The 13043-nt window shown below is 42.5% G+C and overlaps 1 protein-coding gene across 2 annotated transcripts in view; it reads left to right on the forward strand.

The window, feature by feature from the left end:
- The window catches only part of AASDHPPT (aminoadipate-semialdehyde dehydrogenase-phosphopantetheinyl transferase), an 82738-nt gene that overhangs the window by 62277 nt on the left and 7418 nt on the right, over positions 1-13043 (forward strand). Inside the window, exon 5 of one of the 2 annotated variants that reach the window (XM_019524645.1) lies at positions 10965-11042. The exons of the other annotated variant lie outside the window; for it this stretch is intronic. Coding sequence (XP_019380190.1) covers positions 10965-11042 — 78 coding nt within the window. The remainder of the gene's footprint in view (positions 1-10964; positions 11043-13043) is intronic. 2 annotated transcript variants of the gene reach the window in all.

A 13043-nucleotide genomic window follows, 5' to 3' on the forward strand; every position in this document is an offset into this window, starting at 1 on the left:
GTCCTCAAAGAATCAATTTCTAAGCACTTGGAGGAGAAGGTATTCAGGGACAATCAGCGTGGCTTCACCAAGGGCAAATGCCTGACCAACCTGATTGACATCTATGATTAGATGACTGGCTCTATGGATGTGGGAACAGCAGTAGACACAATATCCCTTGATTTAGCAAGGCATTTGAGACAGTCTCCCACAACATTCTTGGAAGCACACTAAAAATGTACAAGTTGGATAAATGGACGGTAAGGTGGATAGAAAACTGGTTGGATTGTCAGACTCAGAGGGTAGCAATCACAATGGCTTGATGTCTAGTTGGCAGCCAGTATCAAGTGGAGTGCCCCAGGGCTTGGTCCTGGGGCTGGTTTTGTTTAATATCTTCATCAGCTACCTGGAAGATGGGATGGAGTGCACCCTCAGCAAGTTTGCAGATGCCACTAAGCTGGGCAGAATAACATATATGCTGGAAAGTATGGCTTGGATTCAGAGTGGCCTAGGGAAATTGGAGGATTGGACCAAAAGAAATCTAATGAAGTTCAGTAAGGAGAAGTGTGAAGTCCTGCACTTAGGATGGAACAGTCCCATGCACCAGTACAGGCTGGGGGCTGACTGGCTGGGCAGCAGCTCTGCAGAACTGACCTGAGGGTTACAGTGGACAAAAAGCTGAATAAGAGCCAAAAGTGTGCCCTTGCTGCGAAGAAGGCTAAAGGCATACTAAGCTGAATTAGTAGGACTGTTGCTAGCACACTGTAGGAAGTTCTTATTTCTCTCTATTCGGAACTGGTAAGGCCACATCTGGAGTACTGTGTCCAGTTTGGGCCCCCCACTACAGAAGGGATGTGGGCAAGTTGGAGAGAGTCCAATGGAAGGCAACAAAAATAGAGGACTGAGGACATGACGTCCAAGGAGAGGCTGAGGGAACTGGGCTTCTTTAGTCCGGAGAATGAAAGACTGGAGGATTTAATAGCAGCCTTCAGCTACCTAAAAGGGTGGTGCCACAGAGGAAGGAGCTACACCAGTGGTCTCCAACCTTTTTATGGTGAAGATCACTTTTTGTAAGTAAAGGGCACCCCAGTATCTACTGGCCCTCACCCTGTCCCCCGCCTTCTGAACAAGCCACCTGGGCTCTGACCCCCCTAACCCAGCCCAGCCTAGGCGGTAGGGGATGTGGCTCAGCCCTGCTGCTTTTGATTGTGGAGCCTCTGACAGACTGAGATCGACTGTCAGAGGCTTCACAATCAACCAGTCAATCAAGATCGAGATTGACTGGTGGGTGAATACTGAGCTACTCTGTTCTCAGAGGTAGCAGATAACAGAACAAGGAGAAATGGTCTCAAGTTGTAGCAAGGGAATTTTAGATATTAAGAAACACTTTCTCACCAGGAGGGTAGCAAAACACTGGAACAGGCTTCCCAGAGAGTTTGTAGAATCTCTGTCCTTGGAGGTTTTTAAGACCCGGCAAGACAAAGCTTTGGGTGGGGTGATCTAGTTTGGGATGGCCCTGCTTTGAGTAGGGGTTGGACTAGATGACCTCATCAGGTCCCTTCCAGCCTTAGTTTTCTGTGATTCTATGATCCATGCCCCTTGTTGCTCCACATATGCCCAAAATTTGCGGATGCAATAAAGGTATTAATTTGTGTGGCTATTTAGCATGGAACATCTGTTTATTTTGGCAGGACAGCCCAGGCAACCCGGAGCTGCCCATACTCTCCAGCCTCCTTGGACAAAGGCCCAGCCCTGCACAACCCAGGAATTCCCCTGCAGAATTGCTCCCCCCCCATATTCTAGGAGCACCTGCCTGTCACAGAGATTCTCCAAGGAATCTTGGGGTTTATTTCTGTAAGTGGGGAAAGCTGGATGTACAGGGGCGTATCTTTGTAAGTGGGGAAACCCAGCTTACGAAGATGCCCTGATATTCCCTGGTGCAAGTCTAAGGTGTGAAAGCCAGGTATGTGCTCTTGCAGCTTGAAGAGCTCTGCACAGGAGCACACAGGATTGGGCCCCACAAGGCTGAGGAGAGCATGTCACCTCTTAGCCTACATCCTGGCATATTGTCATCAGTTAACAAGGGGAGGAGTGAAGGCTTTTTTCTTCTCCGTCATGCAGAGGTCAGAATGCACTCTCCAGGCAATCCCTGCCCGGCTCCTCATTCGTGACCAGTTCCACTCCTGACCATTTTCTCTTCCCCCAGTAAGTCATTGTGGGGCTGCAAGAGCAACTCTGTGCTGAGGGAAAAACCAAAACCAGCAGCATACTTAATATAACTGCATTTTAGAAACTGATTTTTTTTCTTTTATAGTGCTGTGTGTGTGTTGTTCCTGATTTTTAATGTTTAACTGATCCTAGGGTTTGAAGATAAAGCCCAAAGAAAAGAAGAACGTTCAGTCTTGAATATCATTCAAATTTACATTTACCTAACATTGATAGTTATACATCCTAAAATATTGTATTAATTTTTTTTAATTTTATTGTTTTAAAATAAGTTCTCTAACTTTGGGGGGTGGGGAGGGGGGGGTTGTATTTTTTACCAGAATCTAACTTACTCTCTTCACTGTACTAATAAATTTATACTCAAAATATTTCACCATTACTGGTTGGGACCTACCCAAATCAAGGCGGCAGACAGGCGATTTCGCAGGTTGATTGCCGAACCGGCCATTTTTGCGGGCTTATCACGGCAGGCCTCCCCTTTCCCTCACACTTCTGACTGGCTGAGGGGCCCTGGCAGTCCTGCCATTCCCAGCAGATTGGCAGATGCCCTGAAACCATGGCATAATCTTCCTCTGGCTACAGCGTGCTGCAGCAGCATGCTTATGGCTGCTTAAAAGATGGCATCAAAACCCTGTCGCTTCTTTGACTGGCCCCAGACTTGCACCTGTACTGAGCCTTTGTCACAGGTCAGCCTCTCATTTGCTCCCTCTTCTCCCACCTTGTGCTCCAAGTGATTGAGTAGTTTTATGACTAGTTAAGTGTGCAAATGCCTCCATATGATTCACAATATAAACCAGAGATTTCACATAGGAATCATACTGTCAAAAATATTCTGATATATTCTTTGAGTTCTTTCCAACAAAAAAATTGCTGTTTTTCTGTAATCAAGAATAAGTGAAAGCGAAGGGCTGCCATTTTCCAAGATTCTAATGAGATTGCTGTGATTCTGAGGAGAGATGACTTGAGTCTTAAAAGGCTGAGAACCACTGGCTTAACTTGGCATCAGATGAAGCATGTATTAGTGAACTGTAATAATCTTTTTAATCTCTGCACCCAGATGATGTGGAGCAAAATATTAGCAGTTGCGATTATCAGGGCCGGGATTCAAAGAGGGATTTAGTTGCTGTACTTGCTTTTTAGACAGAACTCATGTATCTTTTCTCAAATGCACAGTTTAGCATAGTCCTGCCTCTTTACACTTGCAAAATTCTGTTGCAGTATTGTGCATTCTAGCACTGGCAAGAACAGAAATGCTAGTGCATTTTAGCAGTAGTGAGAACATAGTTCTCCATACCATGAGAAAACACAGTATATAGCTCAATAATATTTTGAATGAGAGATGTATTTTATATTTGAATCCTGCCTAAGCCTGTTTTGAGGAATTCAGAAACTATTCATCACTGTTTGCATCCCTTGAGGAACAATCTGGTACCATACTCTGAGCATGTTGCTCAATAATGTATTGTCCAGATCATTTGCCCTGGAAATGAGAACTTCTACCTTGAAGGAGATTAAACTCACCCAGCTCCCTTTCCAGGAAAGCTCTCTAACCTCCAGTCTGCCTGCCAGAGATTTCTTCCACCCCATCTGCTGAAGCTTGACCACTAAGGAATCAGGAGTGCAAGACTCCATAGGGTTAGAAAATGATGAAGCAAGAGGCTCCCTTTTTCTGATCTCTGCTTTTGGGACTATTTACATAATTTGTATGAGATAATCGGATAAAATGTGTAAACAGAATGTCCAGAATTTTGTTTTGTTTGAGGCTTTTTTCGGTTGGGGTAAAAGGAAGTAGCTCAAATAACTTCAGTCACAATCGATCTACTTATTTTTAGGCATTTGTTTCCTGCTGTTCTTTAGAGATTGCTTTGCAAACACCCGCCAACTGTGCTGTGAACAGAGTTTGAGAGAGAATTTCTTACCTAGTAATATTTTTCTTGGACCTGTTTTTCCAAGGTAGATTCCCATTTTGTGTTGCTTATTTTTTCTAACATATTCTTCTTTAAATTCTGGTTAATTGACCAAAAAAGTTCTCTCTGGACCTCAGATGGAAAAGGTGGGAGGAGTTAGAGTGCCTAGTTAGGGATAAGAATTCTCTGTTCTGTGTACGGAGGGGGGGCTACCCATCTGTCTGAACAGATGGGAAAATATAGGGAAAAAATACACTATTACTAAATAAATTATTTTTTTTTTGTATTGAGCACTTGGTTTGTGGTAAAATACAGAGGAAATATTTTACATAATAGAAACAGCAACCTCCTTAACAAATAAGTGAAGAAAAATAAGATTGAAGTGAGAATGTATTTAAATAGCATTTGTTTACAAAGATAAAAGCTTGATTGTGCTATTCCTTAAATTGAATAATCCTAATTACTTAATTGTCCCTCTTAATTAAATTGGACTGCTTGTGCTAGAACTAGATTTTCCAAACTTTTTGTGATTCTAAAACAGTTCTTGTGTTTTCTTTCTGGTGGTAAATAAGTTTCAGCACTCCACAAATGCTCAACCCTGCTTCCATCTACGTCTTTGAAAAGAGTTTATTGGACAAGAAAATTACTAAATTTGTCAGTGATTATTCCCAAACCACATTTTGGATATATTTGCTGATTCATTTTTAATTGTGCTGAAGAGCAGTTCATAGACGATTTTGCAGAGCTCTGTGCTAAATATTTTGTGGCCCTTCTGCTTCACTTACTCATTCACAGCAGCAAGTAAAACTCATTCCAACCTCTTGGCTGGATCCAGGGGAGTTAACCTAGCTGTTGCTTGCTTCTTGCTGCCAACACATCCCCAGTGGGATTCCTTGCTCTGGATTTCATTGGTAGGCTCTGCCTCCACTTGCCCACCCCAAATTCTCAGCATCTCTGGAAGCCCAGCAGGTTAGACAGTACAACTTCAAATGCTGAATTTGGCTGGTGGGCCACATGTTTAACATCCTTGTTTTACAGTATAGGATAGAAGTGCTCAACCCTATCCATAGTCAGTGGGCCATATCCTGGCTTGCTGAGCTCCCCATGGGTCCACAGATTTGGCAGTGGGATAGCAATGACAGTGTTAATTGTCACTCCTCTGCTGATAAATTTCCATAACCAGGGTGAGCCTGGTGGGTTGGATAGTATGGCCCTGCATGTTAGATCAGGTGCATGTATCTTGTGTTCGTGGGGTTCAATCTCAGCACCCAGGGCTCAGTCAAAGCAGTGTGGAGCTGGACCCAGCCACAGTTGCACAGGGACGTATAAGGGTTCATGGGGCTTGACCCCAGTCACTGACCCCATAAGGGATCTGGCCCATGGACTGGCCTTGTTGCAGACATCTGGCCCAGAGGGCTGAAAAGTTGAACACCACTGGGATAGAATCATACAAAAGTAGGGCTGGAAGGGACCTCACATGGTCATATAATTCAGACCCCAATCAAAGTAGGACAGTCCCTTCAGTAAAACATCCTAGCCAAGTATTCATATAACTTGTTTTAAAACTTCCAAAGATGGAGATTCTATAACTTCTCTGGGTAGCCTGTTCCAATGCTTAACTACTCTCAGAGCTAGAAAACTTTTCATAATATACAACCTAAATTTTCTTTGCTACAATTTATGACCATTGTTCTTTGTCTTGTATCCTTTGGCCACAGAGAATAGTCTTGTACTCTCCTCTTTGTAATCACTGTTCAGGTATTTGAAAACTCTTATCAAGTCTCCTTCTCTTCTTCAGACGAAGTGAGTATATGTGTGTGATTCTGATTCTGAACTCTGATTCTGAGCTTTGTTTTACACTGAAGAACCTTATAAATATGGAAATAAAACGTTAGGATTTAATTCAGATCATCAATGTTTTTCTCTTTCTCTTTGTTGCAAATATACAATTGCAAATATTAGTTAAAATAGTTGAGAACAGAAGTCATGAATAATTTTAGAAAATTATCATGCCTTTGTATATACATGCAGTTTATTAATGGCCTTCTATATGAACTTAAGAAGGCCGTTAATTTTCTTTTTTGTAGACTATATGAGCTTGCTTTTAATTGATTTGAAATGTTCACTCTGTGCTTCTTAACATGTAAACTCAGTTAATCAGTAATTATAGATCTGATTTAAAGAGTCTAACAGCATATGTTTTTAATAAGTATGGGATAAAAACAGCTTGATGGAAGTAAAAGTGGCAGAATCTAGTGCTAGCAATTATGAAATGCTTGTATAGAGTTGGGCATAGTAGCACTGTGGTTAATTTAATCTTAGTGCGGCTCCAGAGGTGAAACTTTAAGCCTCATTTTAAACCTGTGCCAAAGGGAGCAGCCATTTAAATTATGCAAATGGAACTAGGAGTTTTGCAAACTCAATTGATTTCTAATGTTAAAGGCATTGCTTGAGGCGGTGTAAACAGGCTTGTTCATTTTTAGCAGAATAGATTGTTCTTACACCTCATTTAGACTTGCTACTTTATTACTGAATGCCTGTGATTAGCTGTTAATCAGATATTGGCATTTCATTGCCTTTCCTTACACTGTTACTTACAAGGCCTTGCCTTTAATAGCAGGCTTGAAATTGACAAGACCTGGTCATTTTCAAGCTGCAGATGGCACAGCACTAACAGTGCTACTAGCTAGAAGGATTAATTATCCAGCTATGTATTAGGCAGTCTTCTAATTGCTGAACAAGCCAGCTATATGTGGTTTTGACTTTTATATGAGCAGATATTCAGCTTTGGCCGCTAACAAACATTAAAAATGCAATGAGATTAGCTGCAGGATCTGATGCACACCTACAAGGTGTGCTCCCCCAGCTTGGAACTCTGGTCATCTCAGCATCTCTCCCAGCTACCTGAGCACATGGTACCCTCCCTCCTAATCATCTGACTGGGGTCTCAGTTGTGGGAGTGCAGGGTGCATGCCCCCACCCCCCCCACCTGGGAGCCTGTCAGCTGAGGGCCCTTCCAGCCTCTGGAGCACACAGCCTCTGTGTGCTCCAGTGGTTGGGCACTGGCCACACATTCAAATAAAGGCATGATAGAAACCAACCAGAAAGTTATTACACATTTTATATAACTTTGTAGCATAGTCCTCATTTTATCATGCTATTCACTAATTGAAAATGTGGCCAGAACAGTTCTTAAGACATGTTTAACTGGTTAATCGTGTCTTAAGTTAATGTCTGTCAGGGACATTTGTGACATCTCTACAGCCATGTTACTTTTAAGAGAGGATCTTCAAGGTAACTGATCAACCCAGTTGTTTTCAGTAAAACACTCCCTGTGTAACTGAAATTTTATGAATAATTCCATTGTTGGCGTACTAGTAAATATGGAACAGTCTTACTGATATTTCTGTAATGCCAACCAGTGTATCAGTCCAAACTTTTGTTGCTAAGGTCAACAAATACGAATTAATATGTTTTTCAAGTAATTCTGTTGAGGAAGAAGGTGATATTTTATGTGTTTTTCAGGGTAAGGCTTTAGAGTTAGATTTGACAGGTTCCTGGCCTCAAAAAGGGGCATTTCAAATCCTAGAAAGCACCATAGCTCAAAGCAGTTAAGTGACTACTTTGCATCTGCTTAAAGGTGGTAAAGGAAGAACAAATGGAACTCCACAGTGCATCTACTGGTTTGCAAAGAAGAAGCTTGATTTGGTGTTTCTCTACAGAGGAACTTCTCTACTGCTGTCCTTGTTCTTTTTTTTCTTTAGCTGTTTGCCTCCCTTAGTGACAGAATTCATCTTATAAGTTGGTTTTGTGTTTCTATTAAGTGAAGTAACAAAATAATAGCAAATAAGAAAATCAGGTACGTTATAGATCATATGAATGGCATTAAACGTCACTAACACCCGATTTATACAAACAAGATGCAGTAAGCTTGCATATGTTCAGTGAGCAAGATTAAAAGAGTTTCGGCACATTTATTTTAAAAAAATAGTATGGTGGATTTAGGATTTACAGATATGGACTTGAGGGTACAAGTAAATGCATTTTGCCATGTATTCTAATCTCATCAGTCTTTTGCCCTTAGGACATGTAAAATGTGAAAGAGAAGAAATGAGGTGATAAAATCTAGACAGTCATTTAACAGTCTAGACAAACATGAAGGATTGCCACCTTATGGAGCCTTATAAATTGTTTAGCAGCAGTTCTTCAAACAACTGATCCTCATAGATGGCCATTCCTCCTTTCAAAGAAAGTAACAGTATTGTGTGAGGTGTGTGCAAATGACAAACCCGATCCATCTGTAATAGAAGGCCTTGTGCTGGACTTGTTTTCTGGTTTGTATCTGAGAAGGAGAAGAAAACAGGAAAATGTGGTGTATTGCTTAAGAGCAGGCAAAATTTATCAAAATGCAAGGCTTCTTTCCAGGGGGCAAATTTCAAATACGCCTACATTTCCCTCTCACATAAAATACAGTGTTTACTAATTTAGTAGGTTTTGGTTTTTGAAGTTTAGTGTCTTACATTCTAGCCAGCTTTTGAAGTTTTAACATTTTGTGAAAAGGTAGTAAGCAACTTAAGACAGTATTCAAATAGTATTAGTATATATCTAAATATGGGGCATGGCGTAACTGTTGAGTCTCTGCTTGAGGAGCAAAATACAGAATTACCTAGTTAGGCATTTAGCATACCCATCACTGGAGAGGCTTCAAGTGTGTTTAGATATATTATGTAGAGAATGGGTATGCAGTATAGAGAATGGGGAAATGGTATATGCATACTTGAAGAGACTCCACTGGCATCACTTAGAGGTAGTCAATGGGAAATGCTAAGGCTTCTAGGTATCCATTATATGTCCTGACTTACTTGCAATTCACAAAACTTGTACATACTTCTAAGATCACCACATACTTAGTTTTTGAAAGTAGGTAAATCAGAATGAATGATGGTACTCTGTACCCCAGACAAGGCAGGCTCAAGTTCTAGATTTCCTCTCCCTCCCAAACAGATTTGGACCCAGATCTTCCATTTCCCAGTGGAAACAGAAAATGCCCTAACTACCAGGGCACAAAATAAGCTAGATAAAGGTATTGTCCCTTCATTCCTGTTTAAGTCTGGGTCCCTGGTCAGGCAAGAATGCAAGGATCTTGGGGCCAAAAAGAAATCAAGGAAGACAGAGCTTTGGATTGAGGGCACTCTCTTGAGAGACTGCAATGCTGCATTCTAATCTGTTTACCAAACTGATTTCTGTTTTTTAAACCAATGAATGTCTAATGTAAAATGGAAGAACAGTGCTGGGAGGCATTACCCTTGCAGACCTAACTGGAATGTCATGGTGGATTTAGGCATGCTGGCACTGGGTAAATTTGAATTGCTCCTTAGGAATTGCATGTTTAATTCCTGCCTAAGTCCCAGTTAAGTGGTCCTTGATCTTTAAGTCAGGACAAAGCAGTGACACAATTCCTAGATATCAGTTATTAGGAAGAAAGCACCTTTTTCCAGGTTGCATTATCACTACTGTTCTATTCAAACAACTTGAATAAACAATATTTGTTTCACTCCAAATTATATTTTTTTTAATCTGGATTTACACTTAAAAATTTTTTTTTTTTAATTTTTATTTTTATGCTTAAATTGATTTGATGTTATGTCAGGAAGCCCTGTAGTTGCAGGGTATGGAAAATTTACATTTTAGTTGCTTTAAAAGGGAGGAGAATGAGCTGCAGCTTGAGAACCTGTATCAGCAGTTAGCCTGTGTATGTTACATCTGCATGAGCCTGTGGCAATACAAGCAAGCTAAATAGTCTGAATTTTGACCCTGAATGAAGCAGGATTACAGCTGAAGTGATTTTGCTACACTTTTATCACTCCAGGGCCACACGCTCTCCCATAACCCCTCCTCCCAGTGCCACCACCCACTCCAAGCACAGCCCCGGCCCAGCCCTGCTGGACTGGGAAGAGCCCGGTGCCATCCCTGACCCCAAGTGTGCAACATCAGCTGACCCTCGCCCCACACACAAATCCAGGGGGCACACGCCTCCTAATGCCTCCCCCAATGATGCATGCAGTGACGGGAGCCCTTTCCCATGCCCCCCTGGATAAGCAGGTCACGGCTCCGACCAGCACCCCTTCTCACCCTGGCTGAGCAGCACCTGCCCCTACCCCAGCCCTACTCCCTCCTTCAGTGCAGGTGCCTCAGTTTGCTCCCCTCCCCAACCACTTTTCTCCCAACAGATTTACCAGCTGGACACTACTCTATAAGCTGCCGGGCTGCATATTGGGAATCAGATTGGTATTAACCAATATGGCTCGTTAATAATCAGTCATCAATATTGACCCAAAAATTTTTTATCAGTGCACCCCTAACAGAACCCTTAATGTTCGCTTTAGCATTACTGTCTCAACAGAATCATTGTAGTAGCCGTATGTTAAGAACAGTTGTAGTGTGCAAAAGTCTCTAGTATTAGTCTGTTTTCACTCACTGAGGACTTTATAAAACTTTCACTTTTCTGGATTGAGTTGTCTGTGCTTGATCTCTACTTTAGCAAGTTTGAGCAAAAATTGTATTGCCATGTTTAGATGACAAGAATAAAAAATGCATTTTTCAAATTAATACAAAGAGTGACCTTATAGTCAGTATACTTGAGTGGCAGTTTGGCTTTATAATTCATATTATTTTACAGTAGTAATTTGCTGTATTTCAAAGGATATTGATTTTTTTCTTGGGCAAATTAGGAGTCTTTCTTTAAAAAATCATCTGCGAATACTAAACTTAAGTGTGTACCTAAGGAGAAATGGAATACACTGAAACTGTACAATTATTCTCTGTCTGTCTGTCCATCTCTCTCTCAATTAGGAAACCCGGTTAGATGATCACCACCATGTTGCAGTTGCTCTTGGGAAACCAAAAGGAATTGGACAAAAGCATTCTGAAGTAAGACTTAATGAATTATTTTCTCTCAGGACAAATTTATTGGGCTTCTGATGGTGCTGGGAGAATTGCTGTAAAAACAGTCTGCCCCCTTGCTCCCACTGTTCTTTACCACATGCCAAAAAATGTAATATAACCACTGCTTAGTATACCAGGTACCTCTGCCATGGATGTGCATACTGGCATATGTCCAGACTCATTTTAATGGTGGCTTTCGCGCATTCTTTCACTTTTTAGTGCAGGTACAGCAGGACCATGTGGATAGACTCTTTTTATGGGGGAACTCCCTAAAATTCTGTATCTTAAACAGAGAAATAAAAATTGTGGCCATGCATTTCATTTTCCCATATCCTACAATACTGTCCTTATAATAAATATAATGCGTCCTCCCTAATTGGAAAAAAAACCCCCAGCAATTCAGAATTGACAGGCTGCTCCCCATCCTTCCCCTCCCCACCCAACACACAATGGGATTGGGGCCAAGTTACCTCCCTCCCTGTCACTCCTCCCACACGTGGCCAAATTGGTCCAGGCTGCTCCCTGTTGCCCCCAAACGTCCAGATCAGGGCTGAGCTACTCCCTTCACCTGCAATGCATCCAGATCAGAACCAGTCCCCTGCGTATCTGGATAAAGGCTGCACATCCCCCATTTCCTCCCCACCCACATTGCCAGTGAGGCCCCTGCTGAGCCAGCCCTACATACCAACCAGATCCAGCCCACAGACAGATCAGGAATCTCCCATCCAGCCTGCAGACATACCTTGCAGTGCCTGTTTGGCCTGCGAGACAAAAAAGGTCAGGTACCACTGGGAAGGACAAATACATTTAGAAACAAGATGCTTATAAGTCTTATCCATGAATTTAGTGGTTCTTGACAGCACCTGCAGGTCCTGCAACAAATTCAGTTGAAGATGTGGTCAGTGTGATGCTGTAGCTAAGAAAGCACAAGATTTTTGGATGCAGGTGTAGGGAGAGGAGATCAGTAGTATCTTTGATTATTCTGTGGGCTTATTTAGCCTAGAGAAGAGGAGACTGAGAGACCACTAAATAGCAGCTTTCAACTACCTGAAGGGAGGTTTCCAAAGAGGATGGAGCTAGATTGTTTTAACTGGTGGCAGATGACAGAACAAGGAGCAACAGTCTCAGGTTGCAGCAAGGGAAGTTTAGGTTAGATATTAGGAAGACCCTTTTCACTAGAAAGGTAGTAAACCACTGGATCACTTTACCCAGACAGGTGGTACAGTCTCCATCCTTGAAGGTTTTCAAAACCTGTCTAGACAAATCTTTGGCTAGGGTGATGTAGTTGGGGATGATCCTGCTCTGACCATGAGGTTAGACTAAATGACCTCCTGAGGTCCCTTCCAACCCTAACTTTCTATGATCAAGACCTGAACCTTATGCTAGTCATACCACCCTGGGTCCTGGACTATTTGTTGCATCTGAAGCCTTCTGACCTTCCACTCACTTCCACCAAGTCTACCTCATGACCCTATTTGCATCATTTAATTAAACTGCATGTTAGGGCTGGTTAATGGGTGTTTCATTTTGAAGCTGGTTTGACGCGTTTTGAGCTCAAAACTGAAATCAATATGAAACAAAAGGCTTTGAAACAGCTTTGAAACTAAACAAGGACACTTGGAAAATTTTGAAATGTTTTGAGTTTCGAAACCAGGCTTGCTGCAGCTAAACAAAAAGTAGGAGAGGGACAGGGAAGAGGGGGGAAGGATTGCTCTGATATTGACATCTAGCTCCCTGTTCGATTCCCCAGCTCTCTGATTGCTTCCCCCAGTTCTTCCCTTGGGGAACAGGCCCCCAGAGGATGCAGGATGACAGCCCACACTGAGAGCCAGGAAGAACCCCATGCTGACGCTGGCCAGCCTGTTGTTATCCTATGCGCAGATCTGGGGGCCTGCCTCCCCTCCCCCCCCCCCCCCGGGGGGTTGGGAACCCCCCCCCCCCCCCCCCGGGGGGCGGGGCCCCCCAGCTCTTGGTGGGGGAGCAGAG

Source organism: Gavialis gangeticus, unplaced genomic scaffold (genome assembly GCF_001723915.1).
Source record: "Gavialis gangeticus isolate Ggan-Ray unplaced genomic scaffold, GavGan_comp1, whole genome shotgun sequence".
Taxonomy (NCBI): Eukaryota; Metazoa; Chordata; order Crocodylia; family Gavialidae; genus Gavialis; species Gavialis gangeticus.